This window comes from Schistocerca americana, chromosome 4 (genome assembly GCF_021461395.2).
Source record: "Schistocerca americana isolate TAMUIC-IGC-003095 chromosome 4, iqSchAmer2.1, whole genome shotgun sequence".
Taxonomy (NCBI): Eukaryota; Metazoa; Arthropoda; class Insecta; order Orthoptera; family Acrididae; genus Schistocerca; species Schistocerca americana.
The window spans coordinates 707,615,299-707,638,296 of record NC_060122.1 but is presented as its reverse complement, the minus strand read 5'-3'; the positions used below and the strand labels follow the sequence as shown (position 1 = coordinate 707,638,296).

Here is a 22,998-nt window from a genome sequence, read left to right as displayed (position 1 = left end):
CGCTTGGTTGGCCTGTGATGTGGTTGTTGGGCCAGTCCTCGTATGAGTCGGTTGCGGCAGTGGCCCCCTTTCTCGTAGAACCTCCTGGCGGTGGCACGGATCCTTTCTCGGAGCGGCGGGGTCCCGGTGTCCTCGTGGCACTGGAACGTCGAATAGCGCCTCGGAAGATTCATGGCAGTGTCAGGGCGCGATTCTGTATCCGCTGCAGAGTCACAGTGTGAGTATCTGCGGCTCTCCCCCAGACCACGGCCGTATACTCTAACAGTGGGCGAACCAAAGTTAGGTATAGCGTGACGCCGTGTTGCGGTGGCAGTGACGACTGTGGGTTTAGCAGCGGATAGAGGGCGCGGAGGCGTCCTATTGCTCTCCTTTTGACATCACGAATGTAATGCTTCCAGGTGAGCCTGCGGTCTAGGGTAGCCCCTGGGTATTTCTCCGTCCCGCTCCATGAGATAGGTTCTCCCAGGATTTCGACTGGCGACAGCGCTGGCGGCAGTCAAGTCTGACGCTGTTCAAGCTCCTTAACACCTTGCCAGTCCGGGTAACAACGCTAAACGCGAACGACACTAATGCACTCTGGTGGTCATTCTACCTGTCGCAAAGGATTGCAACTCTAATCCTTCATATACCTACCAATGACGTGAACATGTATGAAGACGCATTCACATCCGACCTTGTCTTCGGGCTACTTCACTATTTTGTCAAGAAGTACACAGCTATAACTTTTAACAGCCTGAACATGAAAATAAAACGAAATGCAACAACTGTTTTGAAGGAATTCCACCGCGCCGAGTGTTAGTTTGGACTACATGTCCCACAGATCATATTCGCGGCGAACGTAGAACAAACCAATTGTCCAAAAGACTGCACAAGCATTTAATATATACAGGGTGGTCAGAAAAGTCTGAAACGCTTGTCGTGATGTTGTAGGGCAGATTGTACTAAGACATAAATGTTAAGAAAAAAATGCGATACGTTACGCCGTTTCCGAGTTATTTAGCACAGAATTTAGCCAATCAGGGCGTCGCGCGCTCGCATTCAAGCGGCGTGCCAAGGGCGGTGTTGCCCAACGAGTGCTTTGTCTCGTTAGCTGAAACTTGAATTTACGCGCGCAACCATCTGATTGGCTAACTTCAATGCTAAATAACTCGGAAACGGCGCAACGTATAGAATTTTTTTCTTAACATTTATGTCTCAGTACAACTTTCCCTACAACATCACTACAAGCGTTTCAGACATTTTCTGACCACCCTGTATATATGACTGTATGGCAGAATCTTTTCCGGTCGCTCTCATCAGCTACCGCTCCAAGTTTTGCTTGGACTGCACGGATTACAACAATCCTCCCAAGGCATTCCACCCAACAATACACTGCGAATCCGTAAAACCATAACGAGTTGTGTGATGGTAGAATGAACAATTAGAAAATTATTGGCGTCCATGTTGGTTAACTGTATTCAATCGTGACCGTTATAAAACGTTCTTTCGAATGACTAGCAAAGTCTCTGAGTCGCGCCGTGAAATTTTCGGTTGTGTGATGTGTGTTGAGATGTTTTTCCGCTAAATTTTTCATACGCATTTTCACCAGCTTCGAAATATTCGAGAGCTAACGTGAAGAAGGAGCTTACGATAGCGTTCAGTAACGTTTTTCATTTACCTAGTTAGCCATCCGTCGTCATTTCGTCACTATCACTGACAACTTATTAAATTAAGAGAAGTGATGGTGATAAATTAATGAAATGCAGTGATATGAAATGACGTCAGTGAAATCCTTTGGGAACGATGAACTTGCAATACAAAGAATATTCTGTGCCCGTAAGAGGGGGCAGGGGGGGGGGGGGGGAGGAAGAGGTAAGTTTCCCTCCTGGAATCTGGGGCAGATTTTATACAACAAAAAAGAAAAAAAAAATCAGTCCTACCCCCAAGCAGACATCGGCTAATATCCTTTAACACCGCATCTGTCTTGGTCTTGATGAAGGCTCCACTTCGGTGATGAACAGAGTCCAAAAGTTTCTTCAGATATGCCATATTCAAGTGCAACCACTCATTAATGATTACACTCCATAGAGCTATAAAATTGAGGAGGATGTTAACTGCTACATTTCATCCGCTGTTCCAAATTGTCACACACATTCTCAGCGGGATTAAGATCATCTGATTTACTGGATCACTCAAGGAGCGATAGGATGTCCGAGTGTTCGTCGAACTAGGAGCGTACGTGCGCCTTCCTGCAAGCAGTGTTGTTCTCCCCTGAGAAGACGGTAGTGTCCACAGCATACTTATCATGATGATGCAGAAGCAAGGACAACACTTGGTCGCCGAGAACGTTGAAATATACATCCAAGTTCACGTAGATGATAACCTGAATGAGTGGGCCCAAGTCATGCCACGCGAAACACCCCAAAGCACCACAGAACAGTCTCCGGCCAGAACTACATCCAGCAAGCAAGGTGCCTCAGTGGTTAGCACGCTAGACTCCCATTCAGGAGGCAGACTGTTCAAATCCCCATCCGGCCATCCAGGTTTAACTTTTTTGGTTGTTTCCCTAAGGCACGCCAGGCAACTTCTGAAATGGTTCCTTTCGAAAAGGCATGTCCGACGTCCTTCCCCATCCGTTAGTAATCCGAGCTTGTGCTCCGTCTCGAATCACCACGCTGTCCACGAGACGTTAAACTCTAATCTTCCTTCCTTCCTAGAACAACACCCTCCACACATAGCGGGTTAAATGCCCTATTCTGCTGTCAGGTATTCGACGCCTTCCATCATTTGTAAGGATCATGAAGATAAGATACGAGAAATTAGGGCTCATACGGAGGCATATAGACAGGCGTTCTATTTGCAGGTGGAACACGAAAGCACATGACTAGTAGTGGTTCGGGGTACCCTCCACCAAGCACCGTACGGTGGCTTGTGTAGTACCGATGTATATGCAAATGTAGATGTAGAAATCTATACGTCTCGACGCAGCTACAGCTCAGATTCTGTGTTGTTTGGTCCACAGAAGAACCGCTGCCTTATGAGACGCAGTGAGCAGTGGCCTTTGACGAGGACCCGGCTCCAAATGTTCACTGCATGCAGTTCATTTCGTATACAACGCTTAGCAACTTGTTGAGATGGACCTGCATTCACTGTCGGATTTGAAACCGATCGGCAGTAGTTTCCCGTCCGTGTCGGTCGAGTTTTTTTTACTAGTGGCTCAACATTCCTTGTACGTTGGACAGTCTGCACTGATACAGCAACAAATCGGGCAACTTCATTTGTGGGCACGTCCAAACACGATAGCTCCTTTCTGCCATTTCGTCAATTCTCCACGTCGACGCATCGTACAACCAACTGGCGCTTGCACACCCATTCACTGGCCTGACTTATGCCAGCAGTGGAGGCTACGTGGCTGCCTGGTGACAGACTTTTACCCGGTGGGCTTATTTATCTGTACTGGCAATTTCTCCTTTCCTTCCAGATGGTGTCTTAAGTAGAAAACGCCTAGATTATAGGTAGGAAGTTCACGGTTTCAACCCCAGCACCCTCAGGTCCTGTTTTATATGTGCCACTGTGTTTTGATTTGGATTCTGTGTGGTTTTTTCGAATCATTCCGGCAAATGCGTCAATGGTTAATACTGAGCGAGGTGGCGCAGTGGTTACGTCACCGGACTCGCATTCGGGAGGACGACGGTTAAAATCTGCGTCTCGCCGTTCAGATTTAGGTTTTCCGTGATTTCCCTAAATCGCTCCAGGCGAAAGCTGGGGTTGTTCCTTTGAAAGTGCGCGGACGATTTCTTTCCCCCAGACTTGAACCAAACCGAGATTGTGCCTTGTCTCTAATGACCTTGTTGTTGACGGGACTTTAAATCCTAATGTTCTTTCATTCCTTCCTTTGCTTCTTAATACTGTAGGCGATGATCGATACTCTTCACTTCCCTTTCCCGTTATTCAACTTCGCAGCATTATTATTATTGCTTTGATTGTTAAATATACTAATATATTTCATTATTAACTACCACTAACAGAGTTCCAGTGGGCTAAATATAAATAAATAACTCCCTTCATGTGCTACGATGGTTCCGAGAGTGAGGTAAACGACCTAGTCTTTCCTCTATATCGAGCGAGGTGGCGCAATGGTTAGCCCATTGGACTCGCTTTCGGGAGGACGACGGTTCAAACCCTAAATCGCTCGCGGCAAATGCCGGAATGGTTCCTTTGAAAGGGTACGGCCGATTTCCTTCCCCATCCTTGACATGACCCAAGCTTGTGCTCCGTCTCTAACGACCTCGATGTCGACGGGACGTTAAACTCAATCTTCCTTCCTTTCTTTCCTCTGCCCATAGGAGAAGTAGATCAGTATATCCCGGATGAAAGTCAGTGTTGACTTCCCGCTGTCGATTTAGCAGTCAATGTTGTATTTAATCACAATTCTGAAATAATTTGGATGTAAGAGAATGGAGATACCATTGGATTTTTTTCAAATTTTCACCAGTTTTGTTGGATATTTCCCAATAACTTCCTTATGCCTTAGTCTTCACATTTACGAAGCTCTAACTAATGAAGAGAATCGTATATTTTACGGTCACTTACAGCTTAGTTTACACCTGAGGACAGTATTAAGTAATGTGTATTCATTTTGAATTATGTATATTGAATTAATGCTTCTTATTCACAGGATTGTCCAGAAGACTCCAAAGACTTCCGCGCAGAACAATGTTCCCAATTCGACGCGGAGCCTTTTGAAAATAGATATTTTACGTAAGTACAAGCAAGCAGCTTAAGGAATTTACTTTGCCTTCAATCAGCACTGTACTGCATCAAAACTGTTGTGATAAATCTCATATCATTGGTTTATTATGTTACATTTATCGTATTTAATATTGTTTGTGGACAGTTTCTGTTTCTATCTTTATATGGAAGTGTTTAAAAATGCACTATATTCGTACAGGAGATAGGACTAGTTAAAAGTAGAAAAGATATTCTTCAGACATATGACTGGAAACAAATACTTATTGAGATACGGGATATTTTACCAGTGTCAAGGAAGGTCAGCACAGAGTGGCAAAGGCTGTCTACATGTTGACGTTCATTGTTCATTTCTTAACGGCTGCACCAACGAGTAAAAATTTTAATTCTCTGGATTTCTTAACTATGGTTGTTTGCTTTTGTTCCTAGTCCTTGGAGAAGCTGCTGTCAGACATAGCACTTTGACTGTCTCGATCAATAATTCCGTACGAGTCAGTACAGAAGTATTAGGTTGATGTATAAGTTCGTAGCGTTTTTCCGTAACTTTAATAAACACAACAGATGACCATAACAGTGGATTCACTCATCAATAACATATTCTCCTTCACTATTTACAATAGCCTGCCAACCATTGGGTGACTTTTCGATTCTATGGCTGTAGAAATAACGTGGTTTTGAGGCAAAGAACATGTTCGGAGCGCAGGTTTCAACTAGAAAGGAAGTTCATTGAAAGTTGTTCGACAGAGAGCGGAAAATATGGGTCGTTGTTCTTAGACTCCGTCTGCAAAACGTCTCAATTGTTGATCATAAATGTCAGCAGTGATTATTACACCTCGGGGAAGCAATTCGCAGTACATCACAGCGCTGCTGTTACACCCGATGCGTAACAATATCTTTTGTGAAGGCACGCAGGTCTTTGACGAGGAGTTGCTGCTTTGTTTGGGCTCAACCATTCCCTTCTTTTCCATATGCTGCATAAAGACATCATTTCTCGTCACCAGTAATGATGTACGTTAGGAATGTTCGGTGTTGCTCATGAGCCAGTTGATGACGAGCAAGCAGAGATGAACATATGGTCACCTGCTGATTTTTGTGATTTTGGCTTAGAGCCTGCGGTACCCATACATCCAATTTTTGAACATTACCCAATGCATGCAAGTGTCTCACGATGGTGGAATTATCACAGTTCACAACATTTGCCAGTTCTCGAATGCACCGACGTGTATCACTGTGGGTTAATGTGTTCAAACAATATTCGTCAAACCCCACAGGTTTCTTGAACGTGCCGTGCTCTGTCCAATGTCTTTATGTCTGGCTGCCCTCAACAGCCGTCACCCCTGCATTGAATTCAAACAGAAGAATATGCCGGAAATGCACGAATTTCTCCACTTGATACTCCATTTTCTAGCGTCCACAGCTCCACTCCCTATCTCCAAATGTCAAAATGACACTACGTAAAATCAAAAAGCAACAGTGAACTACAAATGAAAAATGAAAATCGATAAAAACGGAATACCAAAATGCAAAACAGAAATGATATGAACTTACGCACCAACCTAACGGTTGTAAATTACCCGATGTTGTTTATCATCAATTTCTACATAGTCAGTTAGCAGTGCTGTCGGAGAATTTTCGTTGCTCCTTATGAATCCGAAGTGTTTTATGGTAGTTTTTTGCTGTAATAGTCTTAGTTACTAATAAATATAATGTGCTGAATTTTCCTTTTATAATTTTCAACAAAACAGAACTCTGATATTAGCTCGTACAAACGTTACATGTTCTTAACACGAATTATACAGGGTGTTACAAAAAGGTACGGCCAAACTTTCAGGAAACATTCCTCACACACAAAGAAAGAAAATATATTATGTGGACATGTGTCCGGAAACGCTGACTTTCCATGTTAGAGCTCATTTTATTACTTCTCTTCAAATCACATTAATCATGGAATGGAAACACACAACAACAGAACGTATCAGCGTGACTTCAAACACTTTGTTACAGGAAATGTTCAAAATGTCCTCCGTTAGCAAGGATACATGCATCCACCCTCCGTCGCATGGAATCCCTGATGTGCTGATGCATCCCTGGAGAATGGCGTATTGTATCACAGCCGTCCACAATACGAGCACGAAGAGTCTCTACATTTGGCACCGGGCTTGCGTAGACAAGAGCTTTCAAATGTCCCCATAAATGAAAGTCAAGAGGGTTGAGGTCAGGAGAGCGTGGAGGCCATGGAATTGGTCCGCCTCTACCAATCCATCGGTCACCGAATCTGTTGTTGAGAAGCGTACGAACACTTCGACTGAAATGTGCAGGAGCTCCATCGTGCATGAACCACATGTTGTGTCGTGATTGTAAAGGCACATGTTCTAGCAGCACAGGTAGAGTATCCCGTGTGAAATCATGATAACGTGCTCCATTGAGCGTAGGTGGAAGAACATGGGGCCCAATCAAGACATCACCAACAATGCCTGCCCAAATGTTCATAGAAAATCTGTGTTGATGACGTGATTGCACAATTGCGTGCGGATTCTCGTCAGCCCACACATGTTGATTGTGAAAATTTACAAAAAAAAATGGCTCTGAGCACTATGGGACTTAACATCTGAGGTCATCAGTCCTATAGAACTTAGAACTACTTAAACCTAACTAACCTAAGGACATCACACACATCCATGCCCGAGGCAGGATTCGAACCTGCGACCGTAGCGGTCACGCGGTTCCAGACTGAAGCGTCTAGAACCGCACGGCCACACTGGCCGGCCGAAAATTTACAATTTGACCATGTTGGAATGAAGCCTCATCCCTAAAGAGAACATTTGCACTGAAATGAGGATTGACACTTTGTTGGATGAACCATTCGCATGTCAACACAAGCACCGAAGTCAACATTACCTTCCTTGAATTCGGCCAACTGGCGGTGAATCGAGGAAGTATAGTACATACTGACGAAACTAAAATGAGCTCTAACATGGAAATTCAGCGTTTCCGGACACATGTCCACGTAACATTTTTTCTTTATTTGTGTGTGAGGAAATTTTCCTGAAAAGTTTGGCCGTACCTTTTTGTAACACCCTGTATAGTTTTCACGACTTGGGCAAACATTACGTCTTCTAAAATGAAAGTTGATGACGAATACGAAAGCCAAGAAGCTGAGGATGCTGGAATGGCAGAACTAAAAAGTGAAGCATGAGAGACTTTTCTGAAACCAGAAATGTTATCCCAACATGAAAGCAACTTCAGTTGAACACTAACTCGAACAGCGATATGGGGATAAATAGCAACCTGTTGATAAGCGCAAACGGACAACAACAATCCTTGGACAATATAGTGCGCGAATGGTTCAAGAACAAATCCGAAAAAAAGCAGGAAATTTTTGTCTTCACTGCTCGATAAGGAAACTGAAGAACATGAGGTTTACAAATTTATCAAATGCATGGTGATATTTCTGAAGAAATCGTATCCAGAAAAACCAAATGCATGCCAAATTACAAAACCGTTAGAAGAAACTTCTTCTAGATCTTCAGCAATTGCAGTGTCAACTAATTACTATCCACATAAGCCTAGTATTATGTCAATTATACCTGCTGCTTAAGAATAATCAGCTTTCCAGTCAGACTGTGAGTGACACATCACGACGAACATGTCCGGTCATAATTTTCTTATGTGACCTACGTCCCTCGCCAAGTACGTCTGATGAGGATCAGTTCTTAAGTGCGTTAGCACACTTGATAACTCCTCTTTCCAAAAAAAGATACGAGACCTATAGCACTCTATCAACGCAATAAAATTCCTTGAAAATAAATAAGTACGAAGTAACTACTAACGTGTATCTACGGTTTTGTTTCCCACCATTGGGCTAGTTCCATTTTAACAAACTACATGGCAGATTTTATGGATTAGCCTATGTGACAGATTTTGCATGTATACTTCACATTTCACTAATCATACTTCATTAACATTATCTTTCCCATACTTGCTTTGAGATTTGCTGGTGACAATGCAATTCTATCAGAGACGCAAAGGACTCGGAAGACCAACGGAACGAATCTGATAATACCTTGAAAAGGCTTAGTAGATGAACATCAACGAAAGTAAAACCAGGATAGTGGAATGTAGTCTAATTCAGTTAGGTGATGTGGGAACTAGATTAGGAAATGAGACAGTAAAAGTAATAGATGGATTTTTCATTCCGGTGACCAAAATAAGTGACGATGGTTGAAGTAGAGAGTTCGTTCACCGTGTCTGCCGTTCAGCAAAGCCGGGATTTGGTGTAGGAAATAAGTCAGATCATGGCTCAATCCAGGTAGTTGGAGTTGGAGTTCCAGTGTCGTCAAACAAACACAGTCAGAGGAGCTTCACTTCTGTCACTAATCTAAGTTTCTCCACAGCAAAATTTACACAAATATTGTCCATATCCACCTTTAGGCGATGAGAATCGTAACTTCCTTCCTTTGCGATGTTGAGCTTCCTTTGCTTTGTTTGCCTTGTGTTTTGATGACAGCTAGGGCAGACGTATAAATGGTCACGTACTGGTGTCAATTTTAATTATTTGTGGATGAATAAGGGGAAACACTCGGTAAGTGTGGCACATAGGAGCTTAATAACAACAAGCAAATCCCCGCTAGAAGTCACACTCAGCTACGAAGTCGATGTTTCCTGAGGCGCTGCCAGTAACCTTACTGTAGGTGTGGCCAGTGATTTGTTGGTTCAAATAGCTCTGAGCACTATTGGACTTAACTTCTGAGGTCATCAGACCACTAGAACTTAGAACTACTTAAACCTAACTAAACTAAGGACATCACACACATCCATGCCCGAGGCAGGATTCGAACCTGCGACCGTAGCGGTCGCGCGGTTCCAGACTGTAGCGCCTAGAACCGCTCGGCCACTCCGGCCGGCGTGATTTGTTGTACTGTCTGACTCGTTAGCAGCATATCCAGCAAGATACTTAAATCTTTCTAAGCTGCAGTCAGAAGCCAATGATACTGACCGAACATCGTAATTTGCTACGGCGAATTCTGATCCTTTGAAATCCTCCTCGCCTTTAAATACTGTCAGTGCCTCAGACATACAGCGAGACGACAAAAGTCACGGGATAGCGATACGCACGTATACAAATGGCGATAGTATCGCATACACAAGGTGCAAAAGGGCAATGCATTGGCGGACCTAGAACTTCGAACTACTTGAACCTCACTAACCTGAGGACACCACACACATCCATGACCGAGGCAGGATTCGAACCTGGGGCCGTAGCGGTCGCGCGGTTCCAGACTGAGGCGCCTAGAACCGCTCGACCACGCCGGCCGGCCGATCCGTTACAGCCATGCGGATGAGATGCCTGTCATCTCGACTGCTAGTGATACGAGGCCGTTGGAATCCAGCACGGCGTTCCGTAGTACCCTCCTGAACCCACCGATTCCATATCCTGCTAACAGTCATTGTATCTCGACCAATGCGAGCAGCAATGTCGCGATGCGATAAACCGCAATCGCGATAGGCTACAACCCGACCTTTATCAAAGTCGGATACGTGATGGTACGCATTTCTCCTCCTTACACGAGGCATCACAACAACGTTTCACCAGGCAACGCCGGTCAACTGCTGTACGTGTATGAGAAATCGGTTGGAAACTTTCCTCATGTCGCCGGCCGCGGTGGCCGAGTGGATCTAGGCGCTACAGTCTGGAACCGCGCGACCGCTACGGTTTGCAGGTTCGAATCCTGCCTCGGTCATGGATGTGTGTGGTGTCCTTAGGTTAGTTAGGTTTAAGTAGTTCTAAGTTCTATGGGACTGATAACCTCAGAAGTTATGTCCCATAGTGCTCAGAGCCATTTGAACCTTTTTTATCCCTCATGTCAGCACGTTGTAGGTGTCGCCAACGGCGCCAACCTTGTGTGAATGCTCTGAAAGGCTAATTATTTGCATATCACAGCATCTTCTTCTTGTGGGTTAAATTTCGCGTCTGTAGCACGTCATCTTCGTGGTGTAGCAATTTTACCAGTAGTGTACATTGGAGCTGCGCTACGCAGAGGAATGGAATTTTTTTGTCATTATCCACTCATGGATGGATGCACCAAGGTTCTTTCCACTTCAGTCGTGCACTACCTAAGTGCATAACGGTTTGGCACAGCACGACAATCACTTCGCAAGGCCAACGTAACAAAGAGGTGCTGTATTGTTAGATCGCCAATGTTGGCGACAATCGGGCGCAGAACAGTATTCTACGGAAAAGTTGTGATCCGAAGCCAACCAATTTCTACCGGCGTCAGCCGATGCAGTGGTAGGAACCCCTCGTCTAGTATGTAGTGAATACAGCAGTGGAGAAGGTTAGCAGGCAAGCAGCTTACTCGTTTCACACGAGATTAGACAAGAACGAAGCGGCCGATTGGGTTTACATTAAAAAGAGAAATACTTCTAAGAATCTACATCTTCAAACTGCCTAAATTTAACAAACGTAGTAAAATTAGCATTAAGCAGCTACGCGGGTTTCTCTGCCTCGTGGTGACTGGGTTCAAATGGTTCTGAGCACTATGCGACTTAACTTCTGAGGTCATCACTCGCCTAGAACTTAGAACTACTTAAACCTTACTAACCTAAGGACATCACACACATCCATGCCCGAGGCAGGATTCGAACCTGCGACCGTAGCGGTCGCTCGGCTCCAGACTGCAGCGCCCAGAACCGCACGGCCACTCCGGCCGGCAATGACTGGGTGTTGTGTGATGTCCTTAGGTTAGTTAGGTTTAAGTAGTTCTAAGGTCTAGGGGACTGATGACCATAGATGTTAAGTCCCATAGTGCTCAGAGCCATTTGAACCAACCAGCTACGCGGGTACTCCATTGGCCCAATATTATTCGACTTCTGCCGTTTGAGAACTACAGGTAGGAAGCTGAGGTGTCACGTAAATGTATGAGCACTGTATGGTCAGGGTTGCCAGACGTCCCGGTTTTTTGCGGTCGTGTCCGGCGAAATATATACGCGTCCGGCCTATCAGGTTATTCTTAGGCATTTTAGCGATGAAGCAGAGAACGCACTGCTTGCAAAGCTTGTGGAATGAATATCAGAAGGAATAAAGAGATATACCTTCAGGATATGTAGATGTACCAACCAGTTCTATTCTTATGTCTGTGTCCTATGTTTTTCTTCACAGCAGGCAGAAGCCTAACATACAGTGTCACTCACAACTGTGCCAAGTTCAGGGCAAGCGAGGCAAAGTAAATGGTGCCGTCCAGTTGATGTTAACATGCCCCACCCTCTCGTCTCCCCTCGATATATGAAACAAACTGCACACAATTAATAACTGGGTTCTGTATTCATAAAGAAAGAGCTACTTAAATTTAAGTTTCTAAGTGCTGTGGTACAAGCTCTCTTCTGTGTAGTCCACGTAGCCTCAATGTTGTTGAAGTCCGCTATGTTTACTATAAGGCGCTGCCTGTCTCTGTGCTAGAGGCTAAGTCTGCGGCTCTGTCTCGCTGACATGCTGGAACTCCACAGCGTACAGACTCTAACTGGCATAAAAGGCTCGAACTAAACGACTAACTAACTGGATAAACTGGCCCTCTGGTCCGCAGCAGCGATCCTAAATATTGGTGCCTGACAGGGCGTTGGCGGCATGGAGGTAAAAATATTCTACCTCCATGGTTGGCGGCGTGTTTCCAGAGAGTCTTGTCATAGGCCTCTATCGACACTCTCGTAACCTCAATGCCGCATGGTGTACTGGTGCCAATGTACACCAGCACTGACTTTATTGTTTGTTTTGTATAATGAAGGACTTAGTTTATTTTGACGTTAGATTATCATAAGGACAAGACTGGGCAATTAACAAGATAGGGCAGTTAGTTACTATCATAATGGCCAAATTGTAAGGCCATTTACTGTTTTCTTCTGTTGTTCTTTCTTTTAAGATCAAGCACATTTCAGGTTACTATCGCTATAGACTAATGACTAATAAATGATTTAAAATGCCCAACTGACTTTATTTCTATTTGAAACAAGAATTTCGGCTTTAAGGGCAAAATATCCAGCAAAACATAACACTGAGTACCGGTACAGTTTTTGTATTTTCGGATCTGGCAACCCTACGTATGCTGGTATTGATCGTTTTCGATTGTTTGCTACCATGTTAAAGACCGAACGACGAGATCTTACTTTGTCCCGGTTTGCTATGGTGTTTAAACCATGTGCCTATTTTAGGAAGCATGTTAATTGATGAGTTCTTTCTTTTGTAACCGTGTTTCCTTCATAACATGCATAGTAGCACCAGCAATAAAACTGTATATCATGTTACTGCCTTATGTTGCAGGTGGGTGCCGTACACCAAGGCTGCCAACCCTTGTGAACTGAACTGCATGCCTCGCGGGGAGCGGTTTTATTACCGACATAAACAGGCAGTGATCGACGGGACGAGGTGCAATGATGAAAAACTGGACGTTTGCGTTGAAGGCCAGTGCCTAGTAAGTGTATCATTTTAGCGTAAATTAGCTGAAAAACACGCACCTCGCTTGGTCTTTTTCCCCTGTTGTTTTCTGAGTTACAAAAACACGAGAAATTAATCTTCTCCTTTGTGTAATATCTAACTTAGAAGAAGTATATTCGTACAAACTACATTTTGTGTTTTTGTTTTCGGATGTTTTGCTTTCGTGGTTGCCCATCATGTAAACGTGCTGCACTACAAGTACTGTATGTACATTTGTCCTTGTGAGAAACACGGTTCTATTAAGTTCACTCCATGGCACTGGAATCTTTACCATTGTGCTTTATAGATAGTCATATGTATGCTAATCTTACCGCGGATTAGGGCCTTTTGAAGTTCAATAGTATGTTAGTAGAAAAGAATGAAATTCATGGTGTGAATACTGGCTTGCCTTTTTCTTTTCCGGTTAATATTACTGTTCTAAGGCGCTATGTGGAAGCATCTTTGCAAGTGCGTACCACAAACATTGAGCGAATTTGGGAATTCCTTCGGAATGTTTAAGTTTCCAACTTGGTCAATCAGAGTAACAATGGATTTAAATATTTTTCCTGCCTGGATATCATATTCTGCAGGTATTTTTTTGTTACCAACATCATTTTTTGTTTTTAAAATTGTTGAGTTGCAGAGTGCTACTGGACCCTCCATGAAATCTTCTTTGTAATGATAAACTGATCTGTATAGTAGCCGAAGGTCTAGTTTAGATTGAAAGCTGATGATTTGGTTATGAATTGCAGAAGCCAAAGAATGTGAATGCCAAATATGGGTTTAACAGATTTACTTGTGGCGAAAACTAATGTTTATGTTCATAGTATAAGTGGCAGGCCAGAGTGGCCGTGCGGTTCTAGGCGCTACAGTCTGGAGCCGAGCAACCGCTACGGTCGCAGGTTCAAATCCTGCCTCGGGCATGGATGTGTGTGATGTCCTTAGGTTAGTTAGTTTTAAATAGTTCTAAGTTCTAGGTGACTGATGACCTCAGAAGTTAAGTCGCATAGTGCTCAGAGCCATTTGAACCATAGTATATGTCTCTGATAAATATTTTGATGGGTTATGTAAATATGTCGCACATAAACTATCAGAAATGCTATGGGGAATCCTCATCAGAACACACACTTTATCTTGGTCCCTCTCTGATCTGTGAAAGTCGGTTGACTTCGTACTGCTACGGAATGCTTCCACTCGCCACCAACCGTAGTATTGTGCGGCACAGCAGTAAGTAGCCATTGTGAATTTAGTGTTGTGCAATGTGCATAGTGATTGTTAGTATTACTTATAAAAATAAGCTAAGAAGTTGCATCTGGTCTTTCTAGTGACTTGTCATCAAGTTTCATGCCACTTCCACGATGCTCATTACATGTTCTTTTCTTTTATAGGCTTTAATCTGGCTGCTCTAGAAGGAGGCATGGATTGTCTCAGTAGCTAAGTGATATGCAGAGAGAGCAAGATTTTGCTCCCAGCATTTTCCATGCAGCGGTCAAGTTAAACTGTGCAATTTGTACCTAACTTTTTCCGTTGTTTGCTCACAGAGCTGTTCTTTGAGCAATTTCTCACTATAGGCTGGTACACATTCTCGATGAATTTGTTCCCCGTAACTTACATTGCAACATTCATCGGTTAAGAGAACTAGAGTGTGAATCAGTGTGATCTGCATGATTCCAATGTTCTAACATTCGAGGATATTCAACAACATTCGTAAATATTCATAAAAGTTCAAGAACTGCAGAACAATGTAGAAATTTTATCCCTTAAAAAATGCATTGATGCGAAAGAGAAAGAAATCCTAGTGACCACCATGGTATGATGGGCAACCACTTCAAACACTCCCATCACCACAACCACTAACAGCTACCTATGCAAAACCATTATAGTGCACCACTGGGAAACCAAGGGTAGCACCAGACAAAAAAACCAGTGACTGCAAAAACCAGTGACTGGCGGTGGGTGGTTTTGGAGGTATAAACTTCGTCCACAAACGCTTGGATATTTTTATGAACTACCTGGTACTCTAGTACTGCAACCTTAGTTGGAAAAAGAAGTTATCCTGCTTTTACTGACCGCAGAAGAGGTTGTGCATATTAATGTGCAGTGTTTTTCTGAGTTTTAATTGATTGTGGATTGTAAACAGCAACACATGTAGCAATAATTTGAGTATGTTACAGAAAATATTGACGACAACCTCTGTTAAACAGTGCAATTTAGAAGTTAAATTGGTATTTGCATATTACCTCACAGTTTGAGAACCGTATAGTTTTGACATACGTCTCTTTTCCTTGAGATTCAATAATGTGGCTTCACATTGGTGTGGAGCTCTTCATAAAGCTGAGGTAGGAAAATATTTGAAGAGGCAAGTCTTTGCCCTCTAATAAGCATTCAGTTCAGAATTTTTTTCAGTTTTTTTAACTGATGCTATAAAATGCCGCTATCAGGGATGTTATCAACAGTCTGAATTCTTAAGCTGATTGGGGAAGTTACAAGATGTATAAGAAAAGTAAACAGTGTTGGAACATAAAAAGATAATGAAACAAAACACTTCATTGTGAACCAAACATGTTGTAGATTATATTTCTTTTATGTTGACATATTTATCAAATGTATGAATCAAAGAATGATGCCACCTTTATTTGATGTCCACCTCTGGTAGCTGAGTTGTCAGCATGACGGAATGTCATACCTAACTGCCCTGATTCGATTCCCGGCTGGGTCAAAGATTTTCTCCACTCAGGGACTGGGGCGTTCTGTTGTCCTTATCATCATCATTTCATCCCCGTCGACAAGCAAGTCACCGAAGTGGCATCAACTCGAAAGACTCGCACCAGGCGAATGGTCTACCTGACAGGAGGCCCTAGCCACATGGCATTTACATTTTACCTTTATTTGATAATGAAATGGAAACATCTGGTTTGATAGCATAGTAATTTCTTAACAGTGAGGAAAGCTTTCACTTGCAAAACATAATGAAAAGCAGGTGGGATGAGATTGGGGTTGCAGAGGTGAATGAAGGAATGTTTGCCAACCAGAGACTGTAAACAATAATTGTATTACAGCAGTCATATCGAAATCAGTATTGATGTATGTGTAAACAACATCACATCCAAACATGTAACATTCCCTATTTGCGATTATGTGAAAGAGTTTTTCTGTTTCTCATTTTTATATATATATATATATATATATATATATATATATATATATATATATATATCAAATAGAAAGAAACATTCCACATGGGAAAAATATATTAAAAACAAAGATTCCATGACTTACCAAACGGGAAAGTGCTGGTAGATAGACACAATAATAAAACACACAAACACACACACAAAATTTCAAGCTTTCGCAACCAACGGTTGCTTTGTCAGGAAAGAGGGAAGGAGAGGGAAAGACAAAAGGATGTGGGTTTTAAGGGAGAGGGTAAGGAGTCATTCCAATCCCGGGAGTGGAAAGGCTTACCTTAGGGGGAAAAAAGGACAGGTATACACTTGCACACACACACATATCCATCCACACATATACAGACACAAGCAGACATATTTAAAGGCAAAGAGTTTGGGCAGAGATGTCAGTCGAGGCGGAAGTGCAGAGGCAAAGATGTTGTTGAATGACAGGTGAGGTATGAGTGGCGGCAACTTGAAATTAGCGGAGGTTGAGGCCTGGTGGACAATGGGAAGAGAGGATATATTGAAGGGTAAGTTCCCATCTCTGGAGTTCTGATAGGTTGGTGTTAGTGGGAAGTATCCAGATAACCCGGACGGTGGAACACTATGACAAGATGTGCTGGCCGTGCACTAAGGCATGTTTAGCTACAGGGTGATCCTCATTACCAACAAACACTGTCTGCCTGTGTCCATTCATGCGAATGGACAGTTTGTTGCTGGTCATTCCCACATAGAAAGCGTCACAGTGTAGGCAGGTCAGTTGGTAAATCACGTGGGTGCTTTCACACGTAGCTCTGCCTTTGATTGTGTACACTTTCCGGGTTACAGGACTGGAGTAGGTGGTGGTGGGAGGGTGCAAGGGACAGGTTTTACACTGGGGGCGGTTACAAGGGTGGGAGCCAGAGGGTAGGGAAGGTGGTGTGGGGATTTCATAGGGATGAACCAAGAGGTTACGAAGGTTAGGTGGACGGCGGAAAGACACTCTTGGTGGAGTGGGAAGGATTTCATGAAGGATGGATCTCATTTCAGGGCAGGATTTGGGGAAGTCGTATCCCTGCTGGAGAGCCACATTCAGAATCTGATCCAGTCCCGGGAAGTATCCTGTCACAAGTGGGGCGCTTTTGGGGTTCTTCTGTGAGAGGTTCTGGGTGTGAGGGGATGAGGAAGTGGCTCTGGTTATTTGCTTCTGTACCAGGTCGGGCAAACTTTGTGTGTAGTGTTGTCTGAAAGCTGACGCAGAGGTTTGTTGGAAAGGTTGTGGAGGGTAACCTCAACCTCCTCTCATTGCACACAGACCCAGTCTCTCCCATCTACTCAATCTCCCACTTCCAGCTCCACTCCCCCCAACACCTCAAAATTCTAGTCAACACAATCTGGAACCACAACACCCCAATTCAGTAGTTAACCTTTCCTCCAAACCTCTCTCCCAATCCGAAACCTCTGTCCTGTCCAAAGGTCTCACCTTCAGCCCCACTCCCAGATTCAACCAAACTGCCCTTGTCAAAGATTTACTGTCCTACACTCGTAGTCTCTGCTGGAAATATCACTTTGCCACAAAGAAAAATAATCCTGATCCTACTCCTAATGATGCAACTTCCCAAGACATTATCCAAATTGAACCCTGCCTGGAACAGTTCCATCCTCCACCACAGCAGGACCCACCTCCTCTTCCTCAAAATCACCCTCTCCAAACCTTCCAGGAATTTCTCACTTCCAGCCTTGCCTCTCAATCTTTCTTGAAAAACCTTAATCCTACTCCTAACATCACCACAGCCGAAGCCCAGGCTATCCGTGATCTGAAAGCTGCCCGATCCATCATCATTCTTCCGGCTGACAAGGGTTCCATGACTGTGGTACTTGATCGTCGGGAGTATGTGGCTGAGGGACAGCGTCAGCTTTCAGACAACACTACATACAAAGTTTGCCAAGGTAATCCCATTCTTGATGTCCAGGCGGAGCTTCAAGGAATCCTCAGAACCTTAGGCCCCCTACAAAACCTTTCACCTGACTCCATCAACCTCCTGACCCCACTGACACCTCGCACTCCTACTTTCTACCTACTTCCTAAAATTCACAAACCCAAACATCCCGGCTGCCCCATTGTAGCTGGTTACCAAGCCCCCAGAGAATATATCTCTTCCTACGTAGATCAACACCTTCAACCCATTACATGCAGTCTCCCATCCTTCATCAAAGACACCAACCACTTTCTCGAATGCCTGGAATCCTTACCAAGTCTGTTACCCCCGGAAACCATCCTTGTAACCATTGATGCCACTTCCCTATGCACAAATATCCCACACATCCAGGGCCTCGCTGCAATGGAGCACTTCCTTTCACGCCGATCACCTGCCACCCTACCTAAACCCTCTTTCCTCATTACCTTAGCCAGCTTCATCCTGACTCACAACTTCTCGACTTTTGAAGGCCAGACATACCAACAATTAAAGGGAACAGCCATGGGTACCAGGATGGCCCCCTCGTATGCCAATCTATTTATGGGTCACTTAGAGGAAGTGTTCTTGCTTACCCAGGCCTGCCAACCCAAAGTTTGGTACAGATTTATTGATGCCATCTTCATGATCTGGACTCACAGTGAAGAAGAACTCCAGAATTTCCTCTTCAACCTCAACTCCTTTGGTTCCATCAGATTCACCTGGTCCTACTCCAAATCCCATGCCACTTTCCTTGACATTGACCTCCATCTGTCCAATGGCCAGCTACACACATCCGTCCACATCAAACCCTCCAACAAGCAACAGTACCTCCATTATGACAGCTGCCACCCATTCCACATCAAACGGTCCCTTCCCTACAGCCTAGGCCTTCGTGGCAAACGAATCTGCTCCAGTCCTGAATGCCTGAACCATTACACCAACAACCTGAAAACAGCTTTCGCATCCCGCAACTACTCTCCCGACCTGGTACAGAAGCAAATAACCAGAGCCATTTCCTCATCCTCTCACACCCAGAACCTCTCACAGAAGAACCCCAAAAGTGCCCCACTTGTGCAGGATACTTCCCGGGACTGGATCAGACTCTGAATGTGGCTCTCCAGCAGGGATACAACTTCCTCAAATCCTGCCCTGAAATGAGATCCATCCTTCATGAAATCCTTCCCACTCCACCAAGAGTGTCTTTCTGCCGTCCACCTAACCTTCGTAACCTCTTGGTTCATCCCTATGAAATCCCCAAACCACCTTCCCTACCCTCTGGCTCCTACCCTTGTAACCGCCCCCGGTGTAAAACCTGTCCCATGCACCCTCCCACCACCACCTACTCCAGCCCTGTAACCCGGAAGGTGTACACGATCAAAGGCAGAGCTACGTGTGAAAGCACCCACGTGATTTACCAACTGACCTGCCTACACTGTGACGCTTTCTATGTGGGAATGACCAGCAACAAACTGTCCATTCGCATGAATGGACACAGGCAGACAGTGTTTGTTGGTAATGAGGATCACCCTGTATCTAAACGTGCCTTAGTGCACGGCCAGCACATCTTGGCGCAGTGTTCCACCGTCCGGGTTATCTGGATACTTCCCACTAACACCAACCTATCAGAACTCCGGAGATGGGAACTTACCCTTCAATATATCCTCTCTTCCCATTATCCACCAGGCCTCAACCTCCGCTAATTCAAGTTGCCGCCACTCATACCTCACCTGTCATTCAACAACATCTTTGCCTCTGCACTTCCGCCTTGACTGACATTTCTGCCCAAACTCTTTGCCTTTAAATATGTCTGCTTGTGTCTGTATATGTGTGGATGGATATGTGTGTGTGTGCAAGTGTATACCTGTCCTTTTTTCCCCCTAAGGTAAGTCTTTCCGCTCCCGGGATTGGAATGACTCCTTCCCCTCTCCCTTAATACCCACATCCTTTCGTCTTTCCCTCTTTCCTGATGAAGCAACTGTTGGTTGTGAAAGCTTGAATTTTGTGTGTATGTTTGTGTTTGTTTGTGTGTCTATCAACCTGCCAGCGCTTTCGTTTGGTAAGTCACATCATCTTTGTTTTTAGATATATTTTTCCCACGTGGAATGTTTCCCTCTATTATATTCGTATAAAACGTCAGCTTCACATCTTGTTTGCTTCAAAACACCATCCACAAGCTCCTGTGTCATAGTGTGGTCACATGTTAGTGACTGTGGGACCCAGTGAACATACGGTTTGTGATAATTCAATGTGTCTGGCTCAGTTTCATGCATAACTATCAGCAAATCTAAGCTGTCACAGAGAAACATCAAATATTCTTCATCTTCTCTTGGACAAACTTGGACAAAGTCATCTTCTCACAAGATATGACTACCTATTACATTTCTCATTATACATGTTGTTCCACCATTCTTGGAACTGTCAGATATTTTCATATACTAATGATCTGTTAACAACAGAGTTTACTGATTTGATGGTGATTGTCAATGTCCGATAGATTCAGTATCAATTCAGTCAGAGTGACTACACTGTTGTTCTCAATAGTAATGGAACGTGCTGTCAAGCACCAATGTTACTGTCAGCTTTGACAGTGGTGTCTCTGTCTCACTGATAAGTACTGTTATTTAATGTGCATGTCCATCCTTTGATTGTAACTGTAGCATAAATTGGAAATGGAACACACTTGTGCATACCCACTGTGCTTAATTATATGTAACTAAACCCATAGAAATTATCACTGTATAAGGAATACTTTCATTCATCTTCTTGTTCTACAGGGCGATTATAATTAAAGTTAACTTTCAGACTGGCGTAGAAAAAACACCACTGGTCAGAGTGACGTCAAATTGCAACAGAATATTATCGGAGAAGGGGGAAAACGTATGGCAGAAGAAAAATAAATAGTTACAAAAATGTAGCAATAGATGGCACTGTAAGCGTCATAATTTAGTAGTGGTCGACTACAAATGACAGATGAATCATACAACAATGCCTGAGGTGTACGTTTGACGTTACGCAAACTGTACTACTGTGTGCATGGGTGTACAGGTGTGATACTGTTAGTTACATAAGCCCATCCATCACGGCTAGGTCATATCACATCAGATGGGAAAAATCGGTAATTGTCCTGAGGCAAAAAACTGCATAAAAAGCATTGATCAGAATCAAATTGGATCATTAATTTCCATGTGACTGGTGCAAAACATGTTCAGTATGCTGTCCACTTTTTTCTGCAACTTGTTCCGGGGTCATGTTCAGAACATGCCGTCACTGCAGCTAAGTTTGCAATTGGAACACTGAACACAACATCTTTCAGATAGCCCCACAGTTAGAAATCACATGGATTAAGATCAGGTGATTGGGATGGCCAGGCTGTAGGGAAAGACGGCTGATAGTTCTAGCATTTCCAAAATGGCTCTTCAGCAGCTGCTTAACTGGATTTGCAATGTGCAGAGGTGCACCATCTTGCATGAAATGACCCATCTACACAACCACACTGTTGGAGAGCTGGAATGGTTGCGCTAAAGACACACGTAGTGCTTACCAGTGACAGTACAGGTAACAGGACCGGAAGCACCTGTCTCTTCAAAAAAATATGGCCCTATGATAAATGATGCCCTAAACATTGCACCACAGAATGACCTTTTCAGGATGAAGTGGTACTGGTTGATTTGTGTGTGGATTTTCCATTCCCCAGATTTGACAATTCTGTATTGGCATATCCTGTCAGATGGAAGTGGGCTTCATCTGTCCACAAAATCTTCCACAGCCAATCATTGCCCACATCCATGCGAGCAAGAAATTCTAAAGCAAAGATCTCTCTTGCTGGCAGATCGACAGGAAGCAACTTGTGCCCATGGGTAATTTTGAATGAATAGCAAAGAAGGATGTTCTGTTGGATTTTACGCACCATGCTCAAAGGTATGTCCAGTGTTCGGGCAGTTCTCCATGCACTACACATTTGCACAACACCACTCATCTCCTCCTGTATTGCTGTGGCCACTGCTTCCACTGACGTCGAATCAATTCGTTTCCTCCCTCTACAGGTTGCACACCAAATGAACCCGTCTTTTCAAATTTCCGAAACATTTTCTCCAGACTCACAGCAATCATCAGACCAATGCATTTTTCAAACCCTTCAGTGTCCGGAACTTCTGCAGAGCGACATGTGCACAGTCATCATTATTGTAATACAGCTTTACAAGCGGAGTGTGACCCTGTATTGAGACAGTCACAGCGAACGTCACAGATGCAGAAGGAGGAAAAGCCGTGTACCCAGCATGTTTATACCAACTTCAATGTGCTGTGTGCATGACAACTGGTTTAATTTGCTTATTCTGACACATACAGTGCCATCTATTAATCAATTTTCACACTACCTTTTTCTTCTGCCATACGTTTTCCCCCTTCTCCGATAATATTCCGTTGCAGTTTGACGTCATTCTGAGTAGTGGTGTTATTTCTACAGTGTTTTGAAAGTTTCCCTTTAATTATAATCACTATGAACATCATATCTTTTAATTGGCTCTACAGCAGATGACTCCTACATGTTCCCATGTTGACCCAACAATATTGTTAGTTATTATTGCAGTGGGCACAAGTTCACCAGATCGGGGTGTGAATCAATAGAAATGTTTCTCCTGGACTGATGAATCGTTTTTTGTTACACCGAGTCGACAGTCTTGTCTGAAGGTGTCATCAT

The 22,998-nt window shown here is 43.8% G+C and overlaps 1 protein-coding gene across 3 annotated transcripts in view; it reads left to right on the top strand.

Moving 5' to 3' along the window:
• The first annotated feature begins 4,671 nt into the window (after nucleotides 1–4,671).
• Nucleotides 4,672–22,998, top strand: part of LOC124614005 (papilin) — a 256,846-nt gene continuing 238,519 nt past the window's right edge. For all 3 annotated transcript variants that reach the window (XM_047142813.1, XM_047142814.1, XM_047142815.1), the window contains exons 1-2: nucleotides 4,672–4,740; nucleotides 13,040–13,190. In XM_047142813.1, coding sequence (XP_046998769.1) covers nucleotides 13,086–13,190 — 105 coding nt within the window. In that variant the 5' untranslated portion in view covers nucleotides 4,672–4,740; nucleotides 13,040–13,085. The remainder of the gene's footprint in view (nucleotides 4,741–13,039; nucleotides 13,191–22,998) is intronic.